This window comes from Dipodomys merriami, unplaced genomic scaffold, assembly GCF_024711535.1.
Source record: "Dipodomys merriami isolate MVZ:Mamm:240054 unplaced genomic scaffold, mDipMer1.0.p SCAF_37, whole genome shotgun sequence".
Taxonomy (NCBI): domain Eukaryota; kingdom Metazoa; phylum Chordata; class Mammalia; order Rodentia; family Heteromyidae; genus Dipodomys; species Dipodomys merriami.
The window spans coordinates 2015421-2040221 of NW_027205270.1; the positions used below are offsets into that span (position 1 = coordinate 2015421).

Here is a 24801-nt window from a genome sequence, read left to right on the forward strand (position 1 = left end):
GTGTCAAGGCAAGACCTGCTGAACTCTTTTTTGTCCACATATCCTTGTTTGTTCATTTGTCCTTCCTATTTGTCCAGTATTAAGGTCTCCTTGATCTTGAAAAAGCATAACCTGGGTTCCTAAAGTCTTTCCTGTCCAACATCCAAACCCCCACTTCGGCATCATCCACACCCCCACTTCTTCACCATCCATGTGCTCCCATCACCTGCTCTAACTTTCTACCCATGTTAATGATAGTCACCAACCATGGTCAGCAGCCACCGACTTGTGGCCAGATTCAATTGCCTCCCAAACTGATCCCCGAACTGTCTTTGCCTTCCTTGATTCCCCCAACCCCTCTATAATCATTTCTGTATCTCTCACATCTCCTCTCCTCATACCTCTTCTCCCCTTTATGGGTTTTGTCTGCCAAGGACCCTCCTTCCTCATCACACTCTTCCTGGGGGGTTCTGGTGTTAATTGGAGATAAGAGTCTCACAAACTTTCCTGCCTGGGCTGGATTTGAGTCACAATCCTCAGATCTCAGCCTCCTGAGTAGCTAGGTTTACAGGCATAAGCCACCAGGACCCTGCTCTGGAACTGTCCTTTTTAGGTTCCAGGGAATATTTCTGGTTGTTGGAAGAAGTCGCTTTTCCAGGACTTCTCTTTGGTTCTCTGGTCTGTTTCTTTAAGCCAACTGAGTTTAAAGTCTACTGAGTATGGGACTCAGGCAGCCACCTGCTGGATTCCATGGCCAGCACTCAGCCTAGTCACAGCTGGATGCTCCCTACACTAGCTATGCTTTAGCATTGTCTTCCATGGCAAATAGAAGAGTCCTGTGGAGCATTCCCCAATGCAGAGGACACCTGGAAATTTCCCTCAGGCTTCCTCCCTCTTCCATGCCTTATTCATTCCCTCCTAGATGATACAGTCCAGACTGACTCCTCAGCCACATCTCAGTGAACCCCCTTTCAGCTGTCCCTGCCACCTTCTAGGCCCAGGTCTGCTCCTCTAATGGTAGGGTGGATATCATGTGACTTCTGTGAATGTCAAGGGTAAAACCCACTTCCAAGGAGCCACCCATGCTCTGGCTAGGAATCTATTCCTCCTGCCTAAGTAGGATGGTATAGCAACTTTCCTCAGCTCCCTACTCTGCCCCAACTTCTTTCCCACCTTCAGCCTCTGCTACTAGTCCTTGGTGTCCTCCATTTCTGTCTTACTCATTCCTGTCTCAGAATGAGCCATGGCTTGCTGTGTCGTGCCTTTGTTTATGCTGTTCTTCCCTCCTGGACTGTTGGGCAGCACCCTGGTGGGTGCTGGATCAAAGTTGACTACATTGGGAAGATGTTCAAGGCCCAGCCTTGTTGCCTTGGCCACACACAGAGATCCAGGGACTGAAGGTTATTTTGCTGAGAAAACAGAACTAGGTCCCACTGGGTCTATCATTAACTCCCTCTGCCCATCTTACTTTTGCCCAGTCAGTGCTAGAAACCAAAGGACTCTGTCCTGTCCCTAGACCTTTTTTCCTTCTTCCAACAACCAGGAATATGTCCCTGGAATCTTAAAAAGGACAGGTCCAGAGCAGGATGCTGGTGGCTCACGCCTGTAAACCTGGCTACTCAGGAGGCTGAGATTTGAGGATTGTGGTTCAAAGCCAGCTCGGGCAGGAAAGTCTATGAGACTCTTACTTCCAATGGAAAACCAGAAGTGAAGCTGTGGCCCAAAGTAGTAGATTGCTAGCCTTGAGCATAAAAGCTCAAGGACAGCACTCAGGCCCCACAACCACTACCACCACCAACAAAGAACGGGTCGAGGTTAAACCTATGGTGGCTGCGTCTGCTAAGCAGGTAGAATAACCTCAGGAGTGCATGCGCACACAGGTAGCGTGAGAGCCAGAAAAAGCCTCCATTTGGCCCCAGTGGGTGGCAGGGCAAGGGGAGAGCCCTTCTTCTCCAGATCCTGCCTCACCCCGTGGGGGAGGGGTTTGAGTAGATCGCAGCAGAGCACCCAGTCTTGAAGATAAAGGGCTGGAAAGGACTAAGGAAACCTGCCAATCTTCCCAGCCAGGCCTGTGGGGCGGGCGGGGAGTCCCATCCATCCCCCATGTTGTGCCTCTCCCGCAGACGGTAAATATTGGTGTTGTGACTTCATTAATAAAGGCTTCTGTGAGCCTGAAAAACATGGAATCAGGATGAACTATTTTCTGAGCTGTGGGCTTGCCAGGTTTGCTAATTTGGGAGTTTTTGGGTCCTCTCCAGGGAACAAACCAAAGTCTCTCTCGAAAAGACGCAGATGCAGCCTAGAAGGGAGAAGATAGGCCTGCTCCCTTCCCTCCCCCGGACGGCTCCTCCGGCCTGAAGAACAGAGCCTGCAGATGGTCAGGCTGAGGGGAAATTGGCCTTCTGACCCCCTCAGTGTGCACGTGGGAGCTGCTGGATCAGGCCTCCCCTGAGTGAACCTGCTAGGCCATCTCCCCTCATGTAGGCTGGCCTCCCAGGGGCCTGCAGAAGGACAGGTCAATTCTTCTGAGCACCTGCAAGAATACCAAGTTGTTGAATGGGGCAAGCACAGGTTATGCTTAAGTCTTGTGGTCAAATCCACACACGTACCTCAGGGGAAACAATCTCTACGCATCCTCTTGTCTATGGAACTTTCTGGGATTGGTCCCCATGGCCTTCGCAGAAGCATGGTGTGTGCTCTATGGCCATCCCTTCCTCAAAGGTGCTGTGATTGCTTCCCCATGAGATCTTGAACAGTCCTCAGCTGAGTGAGCCAAGGTCTGTCCAGAAGGAGCCGGGTGGCCCGCAGGCCTCTCCCAGACCCCTGTTCCAGGGCAGCCGTGGGGGGTGGGGGAGGGGAGGGGGCCAGCAGGCTGAGCAGTGCAGGCCCAGCCAGCTTTCCTGTCAGACGGCACTGCCAAGGCGGAGCCAGACATCGAGAACAGGTTTAACCAATTACCCGAGCTCCCCATCTGCTGTCTGGGGTTCGTGTGAGGGTGAGTGCATGTGAGGGTGTTTGGAGTGTCTGTGAGGGCTGTGGGCGTGCGTGAGAGTGTGACTGTGTGGGTGGGTGTGGGCGTGCGGCTGTGCCTGTGTGTGCTGTACACGTGCACAGTGTGTGGCTGCTCGTCCTGGTCACGGCACTCATTTGTCCAAGGCTGTGGCTAGCAATTTATAGTCTTCCTACCACCCCTCAAGACCTTGGGGATCTGCAAGGATAACCTACTGTGCTCCCTGACCTCTCCTTCCCCACTGTCCTCACCACCTTCTCTAAAAGATGCCCTTTCCTACCAGATTGTTCACACTGGCTTCCCACTTTCCCTCCAGATCAGTAGGCATTAGTTCCCTCCTGGCTGTGGTCTCTCCTCTGTTCTCTCTCCCAACATGCCCTTGTCCCAGTAGCCTTTGTTGGCACCTGTCTGGAAAAGTTTGTAGCCTGCTTGGACCCATTTCTTGGTCTGTCCTTGGGGACACCAGGCAAGTGTGTGAGGTGACAACCCTCTGCATATGGGTTTCAGTCTCAGTGAAGCCTCACCCTCATTTGAAAAGTTCACTCCCACCCTCTACAGGAGAAGTCTCACATCGTCACCTTTCTCCTCAAATGTCTTTCCCCTTGTTCTAAGAAGAGGACATGCTTTCTGTCTTCAGAGATAAAGAAGATAGCCTTGGACAGAACACCTTGGCATGAGTCAGAAAAGGTAGTTTCAAACAAGGCCATCAAATGGGGAGGGGGGGTGGGGGACATTAGTAAAGGAACAGTGAATAAATTCAGGAAAGCCACAAGGGATGTTGCAATGTCCCAGGGCTAGCAACAATGAGGCCTTTAGGACTGAAAGGGTGGGAGCAGTGGCCAGATTCAAAGACGACAGCAAGCAGTAGTGCTCCAGATAGGAGCTGTAGCCTGTATTACACAGAAGTCCACAGAGAGCAAGAGGAAGTGGGGTGGGGGGGTGGGGGTGGTAAGTCCTATTCTTACCCCTCTCCCCATGTTCCGCTCCTCCAATCCTCCAGTCTCCTGCTTGGGGCTCCTGATGGCAGAAGTTGGACATCAAGTCTGACAAGCCTGACTAACCACCGATCAGCAGAGAGCAGGGGGAGAAGAGTACAGGGTAGATGAAGGGGTCCCACCCTTGACTCCTCATCTTCACCCCACACTTCAGCCCATCTTCTCCACCTGCCTCTTGTTACCACCTATAACCTTTATATTCCTTCTGGAGAACCTAGGAAAAAAGGCCTAAGCCTTCTCTGAGTTAGTGTCATGCTGTTGCCACTGCCATATCTCACAACTCATAGCTTACCTTTAAATTTTTTTCTCTGCTATTCAGGAAGCTGAGATCGGAGGATCGCAGTTCAAAGCCAGCCTGGGCAGGAAAGTCCATGAGACTCTTATCTCCAATAAACCACCAGAAAACTGGAAGTGGCACTGTGGCTCAAGTGGTAGAACGCTAACCTTGAGCTGAAGAGCTGGGGGACAGCGCCTAAGCCCAGAGTTAACCCCACAACCAACCAAAAAACAAAAAAAAATTCTCTCTGTTGGCAGTGTGAGGGAGGCCTACTGACTCCCAGTCCATGGTGAGTTGGCTTGTACCCAACTGCACTTACCAGGTCCTCTCGAGGGCCCCGCCTTGCTCTTTAGCTTCCTTGGACTCCCAATGCCAGTTCAGACCAGGGATAAGTCCTATTATGGCACTCTCATCTCTTGTCTCTCTGAGATGGTAGGATCTCCTCATCATCCTCTTGCCCTGCATACTCACGAACTAGGACAGCCATGACAACATCACAGCCTGGGTAAGACAGCAGGTATTGGCAGGGTTTTTTTTTTTTTTTTTGGTCCGGTCGTGGGGCCTGAACTCTGGGCCTGGGCGCTGTCCCTCAGCTCTTCAGCTCAAGGCTAGCGCTCTACCACTGAGCCACAGCACCATTTCCGGCTTTTTTCTTTTTGCTTATGTGGTGCTGAGGAATCGAACCCAGGGCCTCATGCATGCAAGGCAAGTGCTCTACCACTGAGCCACTTTCCCAGCCCTTGGCAGGGATTTTTATTCTGATTGTTGAGGTGCTGGAGATCAAATCTAGGGTCTTGCACATCTGAACTGCAGCCTAGCTAAGGCAGGATGGATTTCTTTTTTTTTTTTTTTTTGTCGGTCGTGGGGCTTGAACTCTGGGCTTGGGCGCTGTCCCTCAGCTCTTCAGCTCAAAGCGAGCGCTCTACCACTTGAGCTACAGCGCCACTTCCGGTTTTCTGGTGGTTTATTGGAGATAGGAGTCTCACGGTCTCTCCTGCCCGGGCTGGCTTTGAACCGCGATCCTCAGATCTCAGCCTCCTGAGTAGCTAGGATTACAGGCGTGAGCCACCAGCGCCCGGCTTTTTTTTTTTTTTTTTTTTATACTTAATAATTAACTTTTATTACTTTTAGTCGCCTAAAAAAAAGTGACACGGTTTACCTCATGTCATCCCTAGCACTAGACGCCAATCCGGTCCGGAGACTAGCCCCAACCCGCGAAAACGGCAGGATGGATTTCTTTGGAGGGCACTGGACCAGACTTGTAGACTTCACATTCCACTTGCCTTCTCACTTCAGCTGTCTGTGTCCTGATTTCTTCTAATGTCTAGACATATTAGATTAGGACCCACCCTAAAGCCCTTGTTTTAACCTAATTACCTTTTCTCCCACTATGGTCACATTTGGAGTACTGGGGCTTGGAACCTCAATAGATGAAGTCTGAGGACAAGATTAAGCTTTCCCTGGCTGAGCTTCTTGGCAGCTTCCTGTCTCTGCACGGGTGGCAGCAGTGAGGTTCTACAGGACTTCTCCTCTTCTTGTCTTTGTAGCCCTTAGGGCCACTCTATCCAAGGACTACATGCAAATTTGTACAGCCAGCCCTGCTTTCTCCTAAAATCTCCACTTGGTTAGCTTATGAGAACCTTCTAAGAACTTGCAAAATAGTCATTGTTCCCATGCAGATTTGTTCTCTCTTCTTCCCAGGTTCTAGAACAGGACACTTCCTTCAAGCAGGATGCTGGGTCATCTGGCTCTTCTCTGCCACAACGAGTGCTTTTGCTTTATTCCATCCTCTCCCCATCATGATGGTCCAGGGCCCATCTTCCCCACTATGACTGGTCCCTACCTCACCTGTGTCTACTCTCCCAAGTTGCTATCAATGAAGCCCCTCCCTCCTTAAGGCCTTGATGGCTCCGACTGTCCTTGGCCTGCAGCAACTGGCCCCTTGCTCCTCCTAGGTCTTGGAGCTTGTTGCTCACCCCTGGAGTAGTCAGAGCCCTCCATATTGTCCCTTCCTCTGCCAGGCTTGCAAAGAAAGAGGAGAGTGAACATCAAGTGGCCCAGGACTGATGGCAATGCCCCCCTACCACTAGATTTTTTGGGGTCTGCTCCTTCCTTTTAACTGTCTCCTTTCTGTTCCATCTCTCTTTCTACCCCTCCATAGACCGCAGGGAGGTGCAGTGGGACCAAATTCTTGCTCTTACTGAGGAGGTGTTCTTGTTAGGAAGGAGGCAGGCCTGGCCTTAGATGAACCTGCCAGCAATTGCTTCCATGTAGGGATAGAGAAGGACCACTCCTAAGTCACTGTCCTGAGAGTCATCTGGTGCTGCTGGCAAAGGCAGGTAGGTGGGGTTAGGGCTTGTGGGAAGTGGATGAAATACTACTTTATTGGGGTCTACCAGTGGCCCAGGGGTGAGTGAGATGGGTAGAGCCCCGGCAGCCCTGGGTGACTGAGGGAGACTCCATTGTGAAAATGAGGCTGGGACCAAAGGGCCTCAGGAAAGGGTCACTCTCCTAGCCTTTGCATGAGGAGGAGGGAGGCCTCTCTTCCAGGTCAGGCCAGTGGGGATGGTAGGCAAGAGATGCTACATTCCTGGAGTGTTAATGATCTCTGGGCTGGAAGGAGCTGAGCCCCCAAACCAGCTAAAAACAACAAACAGCTCCCAGGAGGAATTTGTGTCTGTCTAGAGAGTCAAGGATTTCCAACCGGATAGGGGCTGTGGCCTGTGCGGCTTTTAGTAAAGAAATTCCCTAGAGACCAAAAGCCCCCTGACCTCAAGGAATTTCTTAGAGAACAGACACCAGCCCCTCCCTCCCTCCCATCTTCCTTCCTTCCTTCCCTCCCTCCAAGGGAAGCTGAGCCCCAGGATAGGCTGTACCTCCCAGAAGTAACCTGGGTAAATTCTTTACCTGGTCTCTCCATCCTTCCAACAGGCCAGCAAGTGACCCTGTTCTCAGCATTTTGTAAGTAAGGCTCATTTACAGAAGTGTCTACATTGGCAAGACTGGGGCTGAACCAGGGTTTGCCTGACCCCAACTATGATGTTTTTGTCTGCACCGCCCCCCCCCCCCATCAGCTTCTTCCTGTAGGACTGGAAGATACTTGGTGTGAGTGTGGGGAGGGGGGGAGTCCTAGAAAAGAGGCCATGTCTCTTTCCCTGATCACCTCTGGGGATCTTCCTGGAAGAGAAGAGCCAGGGTTATTAGAAGATAGTCACATATTAGCCAGGTACTGGTTGGTCTATGGAGGTGTTAGGAAGAACAGAGTTCCAGAGCAGAAGCCATACATGGCAGACATCAGCAAGTTCTTTGCCCTTGACTCAGTCCTTCTCTCTTGGTAACTTTTCAGAGGCACAGACAGTCTTGGAAGGCCACGCTAACTCCTTCAGCTCTAGGAATGTAAACAGCCAGGATCCACTGAAATCTTGTGTAGTCTTTAGCAGATACTGAGTTCCCCACTCTGCAAAGGGTTCCTTCTACAGTTTCAACTCACCCTCTTTGCCCAGCTTTCTGCCCTCACATGGTCTTTGGCCTTTCCTCTTCCCTCATTTATGGGCCTCCACTCTGTCCTGAGCTATTCTGGAACCACACCTTCCTTAGGAGCCTTCCCACAGAATTCTCTGCAACCCTCTGCTTGCTCTTTCCATACTCTAGCCACCCCACCAAAATTCACAAAGCCATGCCCTGATGCTTTAAATCCATGTTTATTGCCCACAGTTCATTAGTATTACATAAATCACAGAGAAATTTTCTGAGGTTAAAAAGACACTGTAAAGTCCGGGGTATGCTGAGACACATGTGTTGAAGCCTCACTCATACCCACCCAAGGCTGAAAGATCATCTGGGATCTTCCATTGGCTCTCTCCTCCTAAGGACCCCACCCTTCTCCCAGGCCAGAGGCTCTGAACAGAAAACAAGTGAGCTCACAATTAGGAAATGAAAAGGGAATTATTGGCAATCTTGATATCTTGGGCTTTTGGCTTTTGCACTTTCAAATTGCTTTCTAGAAATGACAGAAGAGCATCCCAGAGCCTGGGGGAATGTTTAAAGTGACCAGAAGAGAGTTGGACGAGGATATCAGGGCTGGACAATCAATTGCAGATGTGTCCTGTATTCTGGCAACCTGGCCAGCCTCACCCTGACTCTAGGTCCAGCCTTGGCCTCCTCTCTAAGCACAAATCAATCCTCTCCTACTATGGCCTCAGAAGAGTTGGGAAGGGGCTTGGCAGGAAATTCCCCGTTATGGGGTTTTCTGAAGCCAGTTCAGGGCTTAGCAGCATGGTCCACTGGTCCTCTTTTACCATCACCCTGAGCTATCAGGATTCTTTACTACTGTTCCCTCACAGAAGCCAGGGACTGAATTTGAAAGCATGATAGAAATCATCCAGAGACAGAGCAGATGGGTGATGAGATGCTCAGGCCACAGGGGTAAGGCTGGGCCAGGGCAGCCAGTGCAAGTATGTTTAAGGGGACCTAGAAGGGCCCTGTCTCTGCTATGCTAATAGTAGGGGTGGAGCTGGGGGAACAGTTTTGGTCCCAAGATAAAGTGCACAAAGAACAAGGCCCTATGACAAGTAGGGACAAGGTAAGCTTTTGAAAAGAGGACCCAGACATGCCCCACCTCCAGGCCCTGCAGGCCTCCAGCCCAGCAGTCATTGGCACATTCACATTATGGTGGGATTGGCTCAGAAATACCTGTTCCTCCAACCCTACAGTCTTTCTGCTGTTGTCCTATCTTCTAGCTGGTCTACATCTTCTCCCCTTGCTGAAGAGCAGCAGGAAAACTGCACCTCAGGAGAATGTCCTGCAGAGGCACTGCTGGGCACCAAGGAATGGCTGAGAGACAAAAGTATCATGGCTTCTGAGTGGGCATAAGGTGTCAGACCCACCACACCTCAGATACATCTGCCCTAAGACGCTGACAGGTCGCCTGTGTCCATGCTCTTGTCCTGAATTCCCAAATTCACTTCCAGCCCTGATCCCTCCGAAGGTGGAGGCACATGGGGAAGGAGGCCTAGGGCTGCATGCTAAGGGCTTCCGTCCTTGTAGGGTCAGGTAAGGGGCACCTCAAAGCCACTGCTTCTCCTTTTGGTGGACTTTTCAGATGAGGAGTCACTCTGCTCACTCCCACCAGGCCTGGCCTCTCCCCGGGGAACTCTCTCTTCCTCACTGGCAAGCAAAGGAGATAGAGATGGAGACAGAGTCAGTAGAAAGGGACCCCTGAGCTTTCAGAGGCAAAAGGCAGCATGCGGGTGTGGCGCCACACTCAGGCCCAGGCCTCCACACATCCTCCTTCTCCAAGACTAAGAAGTGACTGGCAAAGATCAGGTGCTCCCAGATGATAGGGTCACATACAGAAGGACAAGTTGCAGTTTCTGAGACCAACGGCTGGCACCAGCCTTCTTCTTCCAGTCCAGCATCTACTTTGAGGATATGCCTGGAACGAGTGGCATCTGAGCTGAGCAGGCAAAGGTGAGCTGAAAAGTGCTGCAACTCTTGATCCAGTCTTCTAGATCAACTCCTTGATCCAGTCTTCTGCTTCCAGAGGCTCAGAGATGGGACTGGAGTGCTTAGTCAGAGTCTGTGGTCTGTTGTTCCTGGGTGGATGATGCCTCTCAGGTAGGTGTTAGGGATCTGGCTGTGGCACTCAAAGGCATGAGCCTTTTCTACATAGGCAGCTTTGGTGGCTGAAGTCTCCCTGGGCAGCAGTTGATCCAGCTCCAGCCCAGCCCCAATGCCTAGCCTTCACTTCCTGCAGTGGCCAGTGCATACCCATAAGTTCTTGCCAAATATCATCTTGCAGCTCCCTGCCTGGGGTACTATTAGGGACCTGGAATCAGTGAGCTCCACAAGGGGTAGCCTCAACCTTAGGGTTACTGGGCTTCACTCAGAAAGACTGATTTTGTAGCTGTAGTATAGGTGAAGCTGGCCACATTCAGAGCCTACTCATGGAATCTTCCAGGGGCTTCCTAGTGTTTCTCTACTTCCTGGGCCAATTCCTGAGGACAACAGTCATGGCCATTCATCCAGCCATGTGTCGATCACTTCCTCTCTCTTCTTCACTACAGCCCAAGGAGTCATCTGGCCTGGCCTCTCTCATTGCCTAAATTGATTATCCTGGCCATCAACCCAACCCAGTTCCCAGGCCTGCTCTGCTTTCTACTACCTGTCTACCTGCCACTTCTGGTCAGCTGCAACCAAGGCTCAGACTTGATTCTGATTTTTAAAAAAAAATACAAATTAAAAAAAAAAAAACACAAGAAAGCAAAGTATAAAAGGATCCTAATGCTACCCTATGGGCATTCTATAGTTTTTCAGCTTCACATAGAATTGTGCTGAGTGGAGTTTTGACAACTCCACATAAGGCCCAGAAATGCACTTGATTCTTTTGTATAGGAAATATGTCAGAATTCTTCTCCCCTATGTTAAAATGTGAATAATTAGTCTCACTATTGCTCCCTGGATGGCCCAGGGCTGGTGGGCTCAGCCTGCCCCTCCCTGTAAGTCCAGCCCATGAAATTTCTTCCCTGCCCCCAACTCTCTGGCCTGGATGATGCTGTGGCCCCAGGCTGGCCGGATACCACTCACAGTCCCTTGTTGTACACCACTGTTCGACTGCTGGTGGCCTGGGCAATCTCAGGCTCTAATTGGGAGGTTTCGATCTGAGGAGAAAGAATAGAAACAAAGAAAGGGTGGTAAGGGGTAAAAGGAAAGGCTGGAATAACAGCTAGGACTACCGAGTGTCCATAGTTCTGCCCTCTGCATGCCCTGTACCTTAGCCAGGGTCCACATGTACTTAGTGGCAATATGTTCCTTCTTTACTGCTGGCCACCCGAGGCTCACATATCCCTACCAGCTCAAGTCTAGCCTCTTCCTTCTTAGTGTACCTATGGGGGTGAATATCCTACTCTGGCCTCTGACTTTTGTCCCCACATTTCCCTATCTATTCAGGATACCTCTGGACCTACTCACCCCTCTGGGCTGCTCCACCCAGACTCCTTAAATCCAAACCCCACCCTTTTGTCCTGTTGGCCCTCATAGTCTGCTGCTCTGACCCCAGGCACCAGGTTCCCCACCTCTGTCTCCATATCATTCTCTGCAACATGGACTCCAAGGACCATAGTTTACTCCTATTACTCCCTAGCCCAGAGGGTCCTTCCAATCCTGACTGGGGGAAGTACTGCTTTGAAGGCCTCCACTTGAATCTGGACAGCTATTAGAATGCCCCTGACCTTGGCTGGAACCTCATAACAGTTGGCAATAGCAGCCTCACTCCCCACTCCTGCTGCCTGGTTAACTTCTTCCACTCTCCTTAGAGGCCACTTTAATCTTATCTGCTCCACTCTACACTTAGCTCTCTCCACCTGAGCTGACTAGCCTTTTTACTTCTAGGGAAAACTCAGATGGCATCATGGGAGAACCTCCCTACTTCCACCATCAAACTCACAGCCCATCTGGGTCCACCCCTGGCTCCATGCCTCCTACCTGCGCCCCTCAGCCGCTGTCTTGTTTCTTGGGAGCTAGAACCCTACCTGGCTCCATTTCCTCCTCCCTGGCTTCCACATAAGATAAGAACCTCAGTCTGAGGAAATTTCCCTCCCTCCCCTCCATGACAGGCTCTACTACTGCTTGGACTCTCTCCTCCCTGGAAGCGTCATTTCTTTTAATTGTTTACCCTGGTTTTGTCCACCTCCTCACCTCCCACTGACTTTCAACTCATAGCAAATTTGGCCTCTTTTCCTACCACTCCACCAAAAAAAAAAAAACACCCTAAAACAAAACAAAAAAAAAACCACTTTCTTTCCTAGGTCATTGCCATCCCTCATTTCACAGTCTTGGGGTCCTTGGGGTTTGGTCTGGCTGGGGCTCCTGGGTGACTTCAATGTCTGAAGTGCCTCCAGCCAGAGTTCTTCTCTGAGACTTAGGCCCACAACCCACTGCCTGATGGCTACATTTTCTAAAGGTATCTTTCAAATACATACACTCTAAGCTTCTAAAATGTTTCTGGGTCCTCACTGATCTCAGAAACCAAATCCAAACTCTGGTACCACCCACCTGCTGCCCACACTTTGCCACTCTTTCACTTATACCAGAGACAAAGGACACATGTACTGTATTTGGGCTCCTCGGGCCCACTAACCCTTTCACCCTAAGTTTTTGAGCTGTCCCCTCTGCCAGAGGCATCTTCCCACCCCCACTCTTGCCCTCATTCCATTCCCCCCTCTTTGGCTTGCACAGCTTCACCATAGACATCTTCCCTCATCTACCCTCCAGGCTGGTCATCTCTCTCTGGCCCTGATTTACCACTATACTTTTTATATTCAAGTAATACCATGATGTCTTGGGGCTGACCATTCATTCATCCTCCGCTTCTCCACATCCCTGAGGCAGTAGATGTAGGGATCTCATTCACTCTTGAGTCCTTTAGACCTAGCACAGTGCTAGTGTTTGTAAGTGCTGACTTAATGTGAGAACACAGAAGATACCAGTGACTATGAGGATAATGTCCTTATGGACACCAAAGCAGCCTAGATGTTGATCTTCAGCTCCAGGGATTGAGCTAGAGGGGATACACAAGCTCCCAGACCAAAGGGGGCTAGGAAGGGAAGTGGTCTCTCAGTGAGGAGGTACCAACCAGACAGGAACCCTGGGCAGAGTCATGAGAGCATCAGGCCTTTGTAATTTAGCTCAGTTGGACTTGGTCCAGAGACTTGCTGTATATCAAGACATAGCATCCCTAGGAAGTAGGCAAAAGGTGGTACAGACTAAGCTGGACATCAGGGAACTCAGTCAAGCCCAAACTGTGCAGGTCAGGGTCCAGACAAGGGGGATGAGGACTAGTAGGGACTCTGGATTCTGGAGGATCCTTCCCCACGTATTCTCTAATATTCCAACACTCAGGCACTATCGATTTGAGATGGCCCAGAAGACAAGAGCTAGGCCTAGGCCCCAGCCCCTATCCCCACCCCTCTCCTGAAATCACTGTCTCCTCCCCACCCCTGGTGCCCTTCTACCCCAAGTCCTCTCTACCCTGAGTCCCCTCCAGCCCGCCAGCTCCCCTCGTCCCCATGCTGCCACTGACACAATGCACAGCGCCCACGCTTAAAAATCTAAATGCTTTTGAAAATGTTTAACCTAGTTAGACAAATTAGCAAAAATTTGTGCAAAACAATTTAGGTATTTAAAATATTCAATGTTTTTAAAAAACTGGAAAACTGTTCTTAGCTTTCAGCTGCAAAAACCAACAAAATATAACATCCCAGCAATCTTACCATGAGGTGTAACATAACCCTTCGGGAAAGCTGTTAAACAGCTACCGAGGCATCCTGGGAAATAGCACTTCATTTATTCAAATGCACATATGTCAGGCTTTTGCACCATATGTCATTCCAAGCTATTTACAGTAATAATTAAATCTTAATCAACGTTTAACCTCTGTAAAATGTTTGAAGAATCCTAATCACCCTTCAGACTGCACTAATGAAGGAGAAATATATAAACATAAAAGGAAAATGATGCATAGATATCACACTGGAAAGAACAGTAATTGCAAAATTGTATTTCTTTTAAATATAATCAGTAAATGATGTAAAGTAAGCCAAGGAGTATTTTAAGTTAAGACATCTTGGATGTCAGAGGTGTGAGCAGCTAATTTTGTTCTGCTACCCATAACAGATGTAGCATATTTTATTTTAGTGCCATTATTAGCAACTTCCCATGCCGGCTTTCACTGAAGCACTGAGGCCCACATTAAAATCAGAGAGGCTGCTCACCGCGTGGCGGAGGACCATGGCCCAGGGCCGAGGCCCACAGTGCCCACTCCCCAGAAAGTGCAGGCACTGGAGAGGCGTGGCGAGGGGGGGGCATTGAGGGAGACCTAGAGTTCCCCTTCCTGGCATGCCAGGCTCCCTGGGCCCCCACTGAACTGAGGGCAGCAGGTAGAAGAAGAGAGGCAGTCAGTATGGTGAGGTGCTCTTGAGCAGGGGGTAGGGGACAGAGCTATTCCAGACTCCCCTTCATTTTAATTTTAGTCTACCATCAAGTCTGGAGCAGCTCATGGCTGCCAACCCCATGTACCTGGGCTGGGCATACTTAGAGGTACAAGATCAGTTCACTGCCCTTGAGAAGCTCCACATCTAGGGGAGGAGTCAGACAATGGAAGCAGATGGATTCCAGAGAGACAAGCAAAGTGCCATGGAAACTGGGGAGGGGCTGGGGTTGCAACTTACTGATGAAGGAACAAGGGAGGTGGGCCAGAAACAATATGGAGGATTGGAATGAGAAAGGATAGGCAAAACTTGCTGGTGAAGGAAGAAGCATTAGCTAGCTAATATGGGTTGTCTGATGATGGGGTAATGTTGGGATGTATCAAAAATGTGGCAGAAAATGGAGGTGAATCTGGGACAGGCAAAACCTTGTGGATTACATGTAGGTATGAGCCTTTCATCTGAGGGTAGGAAGGAGCATTGGAAGGACTGGGCAGGAGAGGACAATACCCAGACTAATTTTAGAAAGTGGTATGGAGGATGGACTGGGGAGTACGTGAGGGGGTAGGGAGCCTCAGGGGAGCAGCTGTAGGAATCTGAGAAGGGCTAGGTCCTGCCTGCTGATGCTACCCATGGAGGCGAATAGTAGAGTGTGCTGAGGATCCTTTCTGAACATGACATCCATGGGAGTTGATGACCAATTCCATGTGGGGGTGAGAGAGGGAGGTGTTGAGAATGACTGTGTGTTGGATGACTCCTAATTCTAGCTCCAGAGCTGGGGTGGCTGGCAATGCCATTCTCAGAGGCAGGAATATAGGAGGGGGACAGGTTGAGGGGTGGGTTCAGTGGCAGCCACGCTGAGTCTGGGGTGCCTCTGGGTTCTCCAGGTGGAAAGGCCTGGGAGGCAGATGGGCCCATGGTTCTCAGCTCTGGGCAGGAGGGAGGCCGGATGTGTGAGCATAGCCAGCCTCCAGAGCAGGGGAGCTTGCCCAGGAGAGCATATGGAGGGGCGGGTGCCAGGGCCTGGGGAACAGGCACATTTGAGGGGTGGTGCAGGGAACAAGCCCATGACAGAGGCCTTAGGGGACCAGCATGAGAAGCGGAAGCAGGAACAGGGATATCCAGATACCAAGCAGCCACAGATGCCAGACAAATACTTTTCAGAGAGTAGTCCTGATGAGGACTTTGCTCTTGGCAGCTGGGCTATGATGACCCCTAGAGTCCAGATTTCTCTGTCCCGCACATAGTGCTGATACTAGGTATTGCCTCCTGCTACCATCCTGGGTCAATTATCTGTGAGGATCCCTCTAATACTCTGACCATGGCCAATGGGCTGCCATCCTCAGGTAGTATAAGGGACTTCTGAGTGGGCTCAGCTAAGGATAGCTGGGACAGGGACTCCTGTGCTGCTTGTGATCAGACCGGCTATTTCCCCCTTCTCAGCAATAATCGTGTTCTTTTGGAAATCATCTCTGTAGGGGTGTGGCGGGGGGGGGGAGCAGGGTCCTCCATGGGAATTATATCTGGGCCCTGCCTGACAGTGGCCTTTGTACATGTAGTGGTGAGTGTGGTGGGTATGGTTGGGTACTGTGGCTCTTCCATCCAGCTGCCTTATCCAGCTTCAGGTCCTAAGACACAAGAACTAAGGGCAGGTGTTTCTCTGATGTCCTCTGCTACTGGGAGGGATTAAGGGAGAAGAAGCAAGAGTCAACTTCTATGCTGGAAATGCTATGGTGACTATGAGGGATGAAGGGAGGTGCCAAGGCTCAAAGAGGAGTGGTCACACCAAGGAGGGACCAGCAGTACCAGCCTCATGAAGATCAATGCCTCCTGGGCGCTGGGTTGAGAAGGTAGGGACTTGATTGTGTCTACAACATAGCTGTGAAAGGTCTGCTCTGGAGAGAAGGGGATGAAGAGGGAGGAGTCTGGGCAAGAAACAGCCTTCAGAAGGAGCGGTGCCACCACTGGCTACAGCTGGGGGCAGGCAGAACTCTGTGTCTCATCACTGGGTGGGTTCCTCCTAAACTCCTGGGAACCAGTGGCAGTGGATCTGAGGTGTTTGGGATGAGGACCCCGCCTGGGCTGCAGAAACCACAGAAGTTGAAGGTATTGCTCAGTACTGGCTGATGGTTTCCCCAGACCCAGAACTGAAATAAGCAGTGCACACTGCCCAACTTAGGCAGAACTTGCACCCTGACCCCAGAGAGCCCTGCATAGTTGGCCTACAAATGCTCTTCCAGCCTCCCTGTTGAGTCCCTTCTCCATCCCATAATCCAGCTCAGACCCTGTGAGCCCTCCCAGGAGATACCTCTATATGCAGAGCACAGGTTCCAGGTCCTGTATCTCCTCCAAACACCTCAAGATCCAGCTAATTCCAGGACCCTAAGAACAGAACCATACCTTCTTTTGTGGCTGGGGAAGGGTTAAGCTTGAGTTATTTACCTCTGTCACCAGGCTCATTAGGAGTGGGGGCCAGAGTCAGGAATGCATTTGGGGCCACCTCTGCCTTCCAGCCTGGGAGCATACACACCTGCAGCCAGGGCCAGTGGATAGTTTACATATTTGAACCTGGAGCTAAGGTACAGAGAGACATAAACAGGAAACTGGATCCCCCAGCCGTGCCCCATTCTCAGGGGCTTTTACCTACTACAAAGCCCTCATCCTCCTGCCTTTCTACTTATGGCTTTTCTGCCTCATTTTCAAAGAGAAAGGCTGGGGGTGGGGTGGGGCATTCAGCCTGACCCTGTAACATAGCTTGAGGCCACTTCCTGAGCCTGGCAAGGGGCTGAGCCTCTGGAGTTTGGCAGGTGGTAGAGTACTACACAGGGGCCCAAAGCCCATATGAGCACCTGGCTGACTGTGGCATGGGCCTGGCTTGTCTAAAGGGCAGCCACATCATCCCTTTCTCATCAGGTCTCAGCAGGCCTCTCAGATCGTGCCCCATCCAGGCCCATCTTTGGGGACACTCTGTCCTGAGCATCCTTGAAGAGTTAGGATATTTGGCTGGGGCTTAAGAATAGCTAAGGCTGAGGCTGGACCACGGAACCCTTGGACTCTTGGGTCAGGAGTTGTAGTCTCCCACTGCTTTCTCAATGAAGATCAGACTTGCAGCTAGGAGTGGTATCATATGCTTAAATGCCAGAGGCAGAGTCGAGAGTGTGACTTCAAGGCCAGCAGCTGGCTACAAAGTGAACCCCTGTCTCAAAAAGCAAAAAACAAACAACAACAACAACAAATCAGATTCCTTGGCTGTACACTCAAGACCTTCTGAGTCTTTCTCCAGGTTCCTTATCTGATAGGTGCTTTGTATTTCCTGCATAATTGAGACCTAAATCTAGGCTATATGCTATTTCTCTAAGGCTGTCTTCTGGAAGCCTCACCTGATTTTCCCAGACTATATCAACTGCTCCCCCCACATACACCCCATCAGTGTTTTCATCTTCATCCAATCCCTAGTGGAAGCAAGGGATGAATACAACACCCCCTCCCAACCCCGCTGGGAGCTACTCAAAACCACTCAGCATCCTTGTATCTGTACACATGAGCCCCAATAAGTGCAGAATCAAGTTGAACTGAAGAGTCCCAAGCTCAGGACTCCTGCCTTATACTTTTCTATCTGCCTTGTGTTTTGTGGACCTAGCACATGCTCAGAGACCGCTCCCCATTTTAGAGTTTAAACTGCCCCTGGGTGCCCTCTAGTGGTCCAACCTTAGAATCAGTCTTTCAGCCTCAGTTTCCCCATGTGTACAATGGGAAAAATTTCCACCTGTTAGGGCTAGGATGAAGATAATACTTAGAAATGATTTGGAGAGCCCTTTTGAGGCCCAGAAACCCATGCAGTACTCCATAGAGAAGGCAGGACTTGTGATCATCACAATGCTGAGGCTGCAGCCTGCTCACCATGGCCTGCTCACTCAGCAAATGGGAATAGAGTTCTTGCTGTGGACCAGGTATGCTCAAAACACTTAAATGTTCACTGCAGGGGAAGCTTTGTACACCAAGCCTCCTCCCTGTCCTGAATTCAATGAGGTATTCTAGAAGATCCTAGAAGGGAGAGCTGGTAAGGGCAGGCTGAAAGATGGCCTTCCTAAGGCCTGCCATTGTGTCATGCCCATTGTGTGCACATTGGCACGTGTACACATGTGTGGGCCTGTGTGCACGCTTGGGTTTGGGATGGGGGTGTGGGGAACAGGCAACATGACAGGTGGCGTTGGCGTTCCTGGGCTCCAAGCTGCAGCTCTGCCATCCCTATTCGTCTCTCCTGGGGGGTCCTGTGAGCAAACTCCAAGAAAGCAGCGGGCGGGGAATGCAGCAGATTTCTGACGGCAAAAATAGCCTGCTTCAGAGTTCAGTAGGGACTGATTAAGCCAGTAAATGAGAAAAACCCCAAACAAACATCTCCAAGCAAAGTAGGAGATGGATTTGAGTGTGGAGGGGAGGGGGCCCCTGCTCTGGGGGTGGTGAAAGCCACTGCAGACTCAGAAAAGATTCAACCTCTCCCTTGATCCCCCATCTTGTTTCTGGCCTTGTATCAACCCCGGGAGAGAAGGAGAAGCAAGACCTAGATGAGCCCCGTTCTTTATGAACCCCATTCTATACGAGGCATTGATGGAAAGCAGCAATTCTCAGACTTACGGATGCCCTGTATGTGCTTGTGGAGAGAAGAAGGGAGGGCTGTTGTCCTGAGCAAGACAAGAGACAGGACCAGAGATATGGGACAAATCCTGGCACATCAGGAAGGACTTCCCCATGGGAGGGACATTTGTAGAACAGCTTGAACCAGAGTTGATTTCCAGCTCTTCCTGTTCTTCGTTGGGGATTCAAATGCATTCTCAGAGAGAGATAACTAGGTAAGACTCTGTGGGTCACAGCTGCCTAGCCAAGCTGGTTCATCAAAACCAACATGTTTCTCAGGGCTGGTGGAAAGGTGGAGAGTGGAGGTTTTGATACCCATGGGGGTACTTGAATTCTTTCCTTAAGCAGAGAGGGTATTCTCTTTGTTTCTTAACTCTGAATACTGAAGGGGGGGGGGGTGCGGCAGGAAAAAATAAGGGATAGGAAAATGAGAAGGGGCGGCTGTTCTACAGCATGGGCCTGCACAGCCACTAGGAGCTACCTTGAAAGCCAGGGCAAAGCATGGCACATGGTTGGTGCTGGTACTAAATCCAGGGCCTTAGTCTTCCTCCCAGCTTGCCTCCTGGCATGGAAGCTGAGCTGGGGAGGGGCTAGGCTGATCAGGAGCGGCCTGGGGATGGCAAGGCTGAGGGGGCTCAGAGCAGGAAGCCCAGGGGCTCTTGGGCCTTTTCTTCCAGTTAAAGTGCTCAGCAGAAACTAGAAGGGCAGAGAAGGGGAGGGGGGCCTTGCTGAGGTGTTGAGAAAGGTCAAAGGCCAGGGGCCAACAAAGGGCAAGACAACAGAGCAGAGCAAACAGGCCAAACAGGAAACTCTCCTGGCTTGTGAACCTGACTCCTTGCCTCCTGGAGGCCCCAGCAACAGCTGGCTAGGGCAGGGAGGAGAACATACTCAGGGATTCTAGCTCTGCCGAGCAGTTCACATGGCCCAAGCCTGTTATGGTCTCTGTGAGCAGATGGAAAGACATTCACCCTTTGGCACTGCTCGTAGTGGCTCCAATGGCACACCCATGCCACAGGAGAGGCAGACACCAGAGGATTTAGTACCAGGGTGGTCTTGTGTTTTCACTTCTAGAATCCCACTGAGTAGAGCCAGGAAGAACCTTAGCTCCAATGCCCCATCTTATAACTGGGGAGATTGAGGCCTTTGAGGTCATGACTCAATCCATGGACTGAGGACTGAGGCTGTGGAATGCCAGCCAGAAGGGTGGAGGCCAAGTCTGGGGGCCATGGGCTGACTGACCCTTGATCTCCTCCACCACCTAGGGACAAGGCCAAGCCCCTGGCTGCCCCCTACTCCCTAGGCATCACTCATCCCCAGACAAGCCCCACCTTCTTCTGTGGACACATTTCAACCTCACCAAATCAGCTAATTATTGACAGTTGGTGAAGAGGAGATTTCACTTTTTCCTCCTGTTAAACTGCTCCTAATTAGTTCCCTGTCACCACGCTGGCTCGCCCGCCCGCCGCCGCCCGTTCACAGTGCCTCATTAACCTTTTGCTCCTCTCCTGCCGCCTGCCAACAAGATGAGGACAAAAACAGATTGTTGAACAATGGCTCCGGCTTGTATGTGCAGCCCTATTCCCCAGCCCCTGAGCTCCCAGGGGAGCAGCCATGGGGAAACGAAGGGGACTGGGGTGGAGGGAAAGCCCCAGAGGAATCAAGGAGGAGAGAAAAGAGGCACAAAGAAAGACAGAGGAAGAAACAGAGGCAGGGGTGAGAGGAATGGGCCTTGGCCAAGGTACTGCTTCTTGCTCCCTGGAGACATGAGGTTCATCAACGGAGGTTGGAAGCACTCCCAGGTAGGGAACACTGGCTGTACGAGTTAGAGGGACAATCACCACCCAGTCCAGCCTCTGGTGGCAGCCAAGTTGATGAGCCTGGAGAGTGGACATCTCCCAAGAGGGATCCAAGGCCTCAGTGTAAATGGAAGAGGGACAGAGGTGATCATATTTGCCTGGGAACTTATAACCCCAATCTCTAGAGAGGGCAGGGCCAGAAAAACCACCATAAACCGGGCCTCATCAGGATATAGGGAGGTTCTACAACCTACCTGACCTAAAGTGGCCTCGAGGCAAGCACCAGCACAGTCCTCGGCTGAACTCTCATCATAGCCTCACCCTCACCTGATACTTATTGACTTCATGTTTACGCTACAAGGATGGAGCCTCCCTGTAACCAGGACCCACTGTATGACTATTCCAGTTGCAAGAAGGGAAAGCAACTCCATGTGTATGGGGACTTGGACTGGGAACAGATTCTTGGTGCTGATGGGCCCATGCATGCCTAAGGGACAGGCCTGGCCAAGAGGGCCTTGGCAATTGTCCTTAATCTCCAGGTCACAGTGAGAAACCCTGCTCTACACAGGCCATGGGACTGAGGCCCAGCAGGAAATCAGACCATGTCCCTTAGTTCTCACACCCAAGTTCTAGAAGGTTCCCAGTTCCACATAGTAGCCCTCCTGCCTCCCACAAATTGATCAAGTCTGAGTTAGAAAACAAAGACTTATCTTCCATAAGTCTCTTTGAAAATGTACACAAATTCCCCATAAAAGGTAAGTGTTCCTACTGATAAATTATCTGTGAGCTGTTTATAGTATACAACTTGGGCCTCTTCTGATTACAGTGATGTAGCAGGCTGGGAATAATTGTAAATACCTGCCTCGTCCAGAGCCATCGCCATCATTACCACTGTGTATCTTAGACAAGATGCTTACCCTTAAAGTGCCTTAGTTTCCATATTTGTAAACAAGAAATATTTGTGCCTAAGATGCCATATTCTGAACCCCTTAGATTCTCAGCATAGCTGACTCGCCGCTCTATTCTCACCACGAAAGCCCTGCCCTCCCACCTTGGGCAATGGTCACTTTATTCCTATTAATACCTTCTCTCAAGCTCCTGATCCCCTCCCACCAAACACCCAGGGAGTGAATTTTGCTATTCCCTCACTATCCCTGAGCTCACTTTTCTGAACAAAGAAAGAAAGCTGACCTCCATTTTACTTCCTAGACAGTATATCTATGTCCTCTAGTTACCAAATCTCATCGGTTCCTTCTGCTGAAGGTCCATCCCCTCTGAAATGTCCTCATCAGCTTGCTTCCATCAACTCCATCTGCATCTTCTCTCTGCTTCAGGCTGCTCCTGTCCTTTCTTGATGGAATTTCTTCCACAGTGATGTCATTTCCTCTTGGTTTCAATTCCTCCCATGCTCTGGAAGGTTGCATGTTTCCAGCTAAATCTCTCCAGAGCCATGCATACGTAGTTCTAACCATCTAAGTCACATCACTTGATATTCAATAATACAGTGGAGTTGAATGGCAATAGGATTTAATATACAAGGCAGGCTGAGTTCCCAGCATACTGAATGGTCTAATAGATGATCAGCAAATTATTATTGGCTAGTTGATGGTCAGTATTATTGTTTGCAATTTGACCCTTGGGGCTATTTTAGTAGGCAGAAATACTAATTTGAAAAGAGCAGACAAAACTCTCTTCCGGGAATTGAAAGGGGGATTAAAGTTCTTCCCTTGACTTCTGGGGTTAGTGAGTTGAATATCAAACCAATCACTACAGGCCAGCTAATCTAGGAACCAGTTCCTAAACTTGATCTCCAAGTCTCCTAATTAATTAATTAGTGTTTCAGTGATTACTTCTGTTGACAGCCTTGGTGGCTTTTGGCAAAGTTGGGTCAGCCCAAGCAAGCCCAGACTTATTGTGGCAAATCCCACTGGCTTCTGGGATGTGAGATGTGATCCCTGTACAGCAGAAGCACCTCATTAGAATTAATTGGGAGGATGAATACGGGAATGAGGTTTTCTTAATCAATTGGCTGATAGCCTAGGTGCCATGGGTCACAGACACGCCTCAAAACACCCCATAATACCCAAGTCAGCCTGCATCCTGCAGGGGTCAATGCAACTGAATGGGGAGCTCTAAAAATTATATTCCTAACTTCCCTTCCCACAGGATGAAGACCTATTACACAATGACCATATTCTTCCCAATTTGAAGGAAGAAGCTTGGCTTGTCGTAGGAGGACTTTGGTTAGACACTCAGAAGAATTAATGCACCACTTATTTGAATAGGCATAGGGAACAGGAACCTCAGCTTGAATGTGAAGCCTTAGTGAGGTTGACTTTGGACCGCCTCTCTTCACTGGGAGTGTGGTCTCCAGGGGTTTGTATCATGTCAGCAACTTGGTTTCTCTGATCTTGGACTGGTCCCATGCCTGTTAGGGGCCTTCATTTCCCAATAGAGACAGGGCAGTGGTGAACTGGATGACCCTGTAGTCTTTCCAGCTGTGACAGTCCCTGGTTTGGTGATGTGGGATGATTTCTTTGCCCTGGGTCCCACCCCATGCAGGCAGACAGAGCTATGTGACTTCCAGGAATGCCAGGCTCAGAACTTTGGAGATTTGGATGCCAGGCACCACAGAGGGCTATCTTCATGAGTACTCTCCGTCTTGTCTTCAGAATTTCTAGGCAACCTGCAGACTGGGTTTTGGAAGTTCTCAGCTTTCCTGGAGGTGGGAAAAGGTCCCTTGTCCCCATGACAAAGCTGATCACTAAGAACCTAAACGTGCTGGGCTCATGTTACACACCAGGGAAGCTCCATGTCCCTGAACCTCCCTCAAGAGCCACCATGCGCCAGGACAGCGACTCTAAGACAGGAGCCTCACCTCCTCCCCCAAAGTTTCCTCCCAGAACTCCTGGGTTTGGTAGAGGGAAGTGACTCTCATCAAGAACCTTCAGATCTGGGACTCCATCTCTTGCTCTCCAGCCCTCGGCCTCTAATCCTCATCCAGCTTCTTATTGACACCTTCTCAACTTTGATTGAGATTGATGCCATCATCTCTTTTGGTGCCTTCCTGAGGCAGAACCAGTCCTGAAATCACACATTCAGAAATGCCCCTCTCTGTCTACAGCCCAAGATTCCCATGAACACCCCAAACACCATGCTGGTTCTTTACCTCCTTGGACTTCCCTTCTCCTTCGTCTTTACATTCATTTGCACCGCTCCTCCCCCAACTATATCTGCTACCAACCCCTCTTCTGCCTGCCTCTGTGGGCAGGAGGCTCTTCCTTGCCAAGGCTGGTCCTTTCTATGCCCTGGGCCCTTCCTCTCTTGCTTTCCCTGCCCTCTCATGTCCTCAGTTTTCCACCTGGTACTTCCCTTTTGCATTTATACAAGCTCCCCCCAGACCTGGACATGTCAAAAAGGAAAAAGGAATTGATACAAAGCTCTCTAGATTCCTGCAGCTGGAACCAATATGGGCTTCTTCCTCATTTTTCCTCTCCATGGAAAGCTTTTTCCTTTCACCTGGGTTCCCCAGAGACAGTAGGCCTTCCTTGCCTGAAGGACAGTGGACATTCTCCAACACCCGAATACCATTCTGCATAGTGCTTCCCTTACCAGGATTTTTTTTTTTAAGCCTGGTACTCTCTACTCCTGTCCCCACAGTCCAGGCCCCTTTTTCAGATTCCAAACCCAGAACCAGCTTCCCACAGGACATCTCCATTTGCAATTCCAGAGACTCTTTGTACCCATGAGCTGTCCTCCCTCAACCTGCCACCTCCATGTGGCTCCATCTTGTTAGGCAGTACCTACATCTGTCTTCTGCTTTCAAAACCAGAAAGCAAAGCATACATGCTGCTGGCTGTCTTTTCCTCCCACCACATGCAGTCCTTCATGAAATCCTCATGAAACGGCCGCCCAACTCTCCCTGAAAAGCCCCACTTCTCCATGACCACTGCCAACAGCCTGGTCCAAGCCGCCATCATCGCTCGCTTGGACACCCGCCACCACCTCCTGATGGTTCCCTTCTCCTCCAGAATTGCAACCCAACCTCACGATGCAGCCACAGGGCCTGTTCAAAATCAGGAATCTGTGCTTCTGCTTGGGATAGTCTTTAGGATGAGATTTACCT

General features: G+C 50.4%; 1 protein-coding gene across 4 annotated transcripts in view; it reads right to left on the minus strand.

The window, feature by feature from the left end:
* Sfxn5 (sideroflexin 5) overlaps window positions 1-24801 on the minus strand; it is a 130201-nt gene that overhangs the window by 8430 nt on the left and 96970 nt on the right. For 2 of the 4 annotated variants that reach the window (XM_069988965.1, XM_069988963.1), the window contains one exon: window positions 7947-10920. The exons of 1 other annotated variant lie outside the window; for it this stretch is intronic. In XM_069988965.1, coding sequence (XP_069845066.1) covers window positions 10902-10920 — 19 coding nt within the window. In that variant the 3' untranslated portion in view covers window positions 7947-10901. Of the gene's footprint in view, window positions 1-2363; window positions 2513-7946; window positions 10921-24801 lie in introns of those variants that run through there. One more of the 4 variants, XM_069988964.1, reaches the window with a different exon arrangement.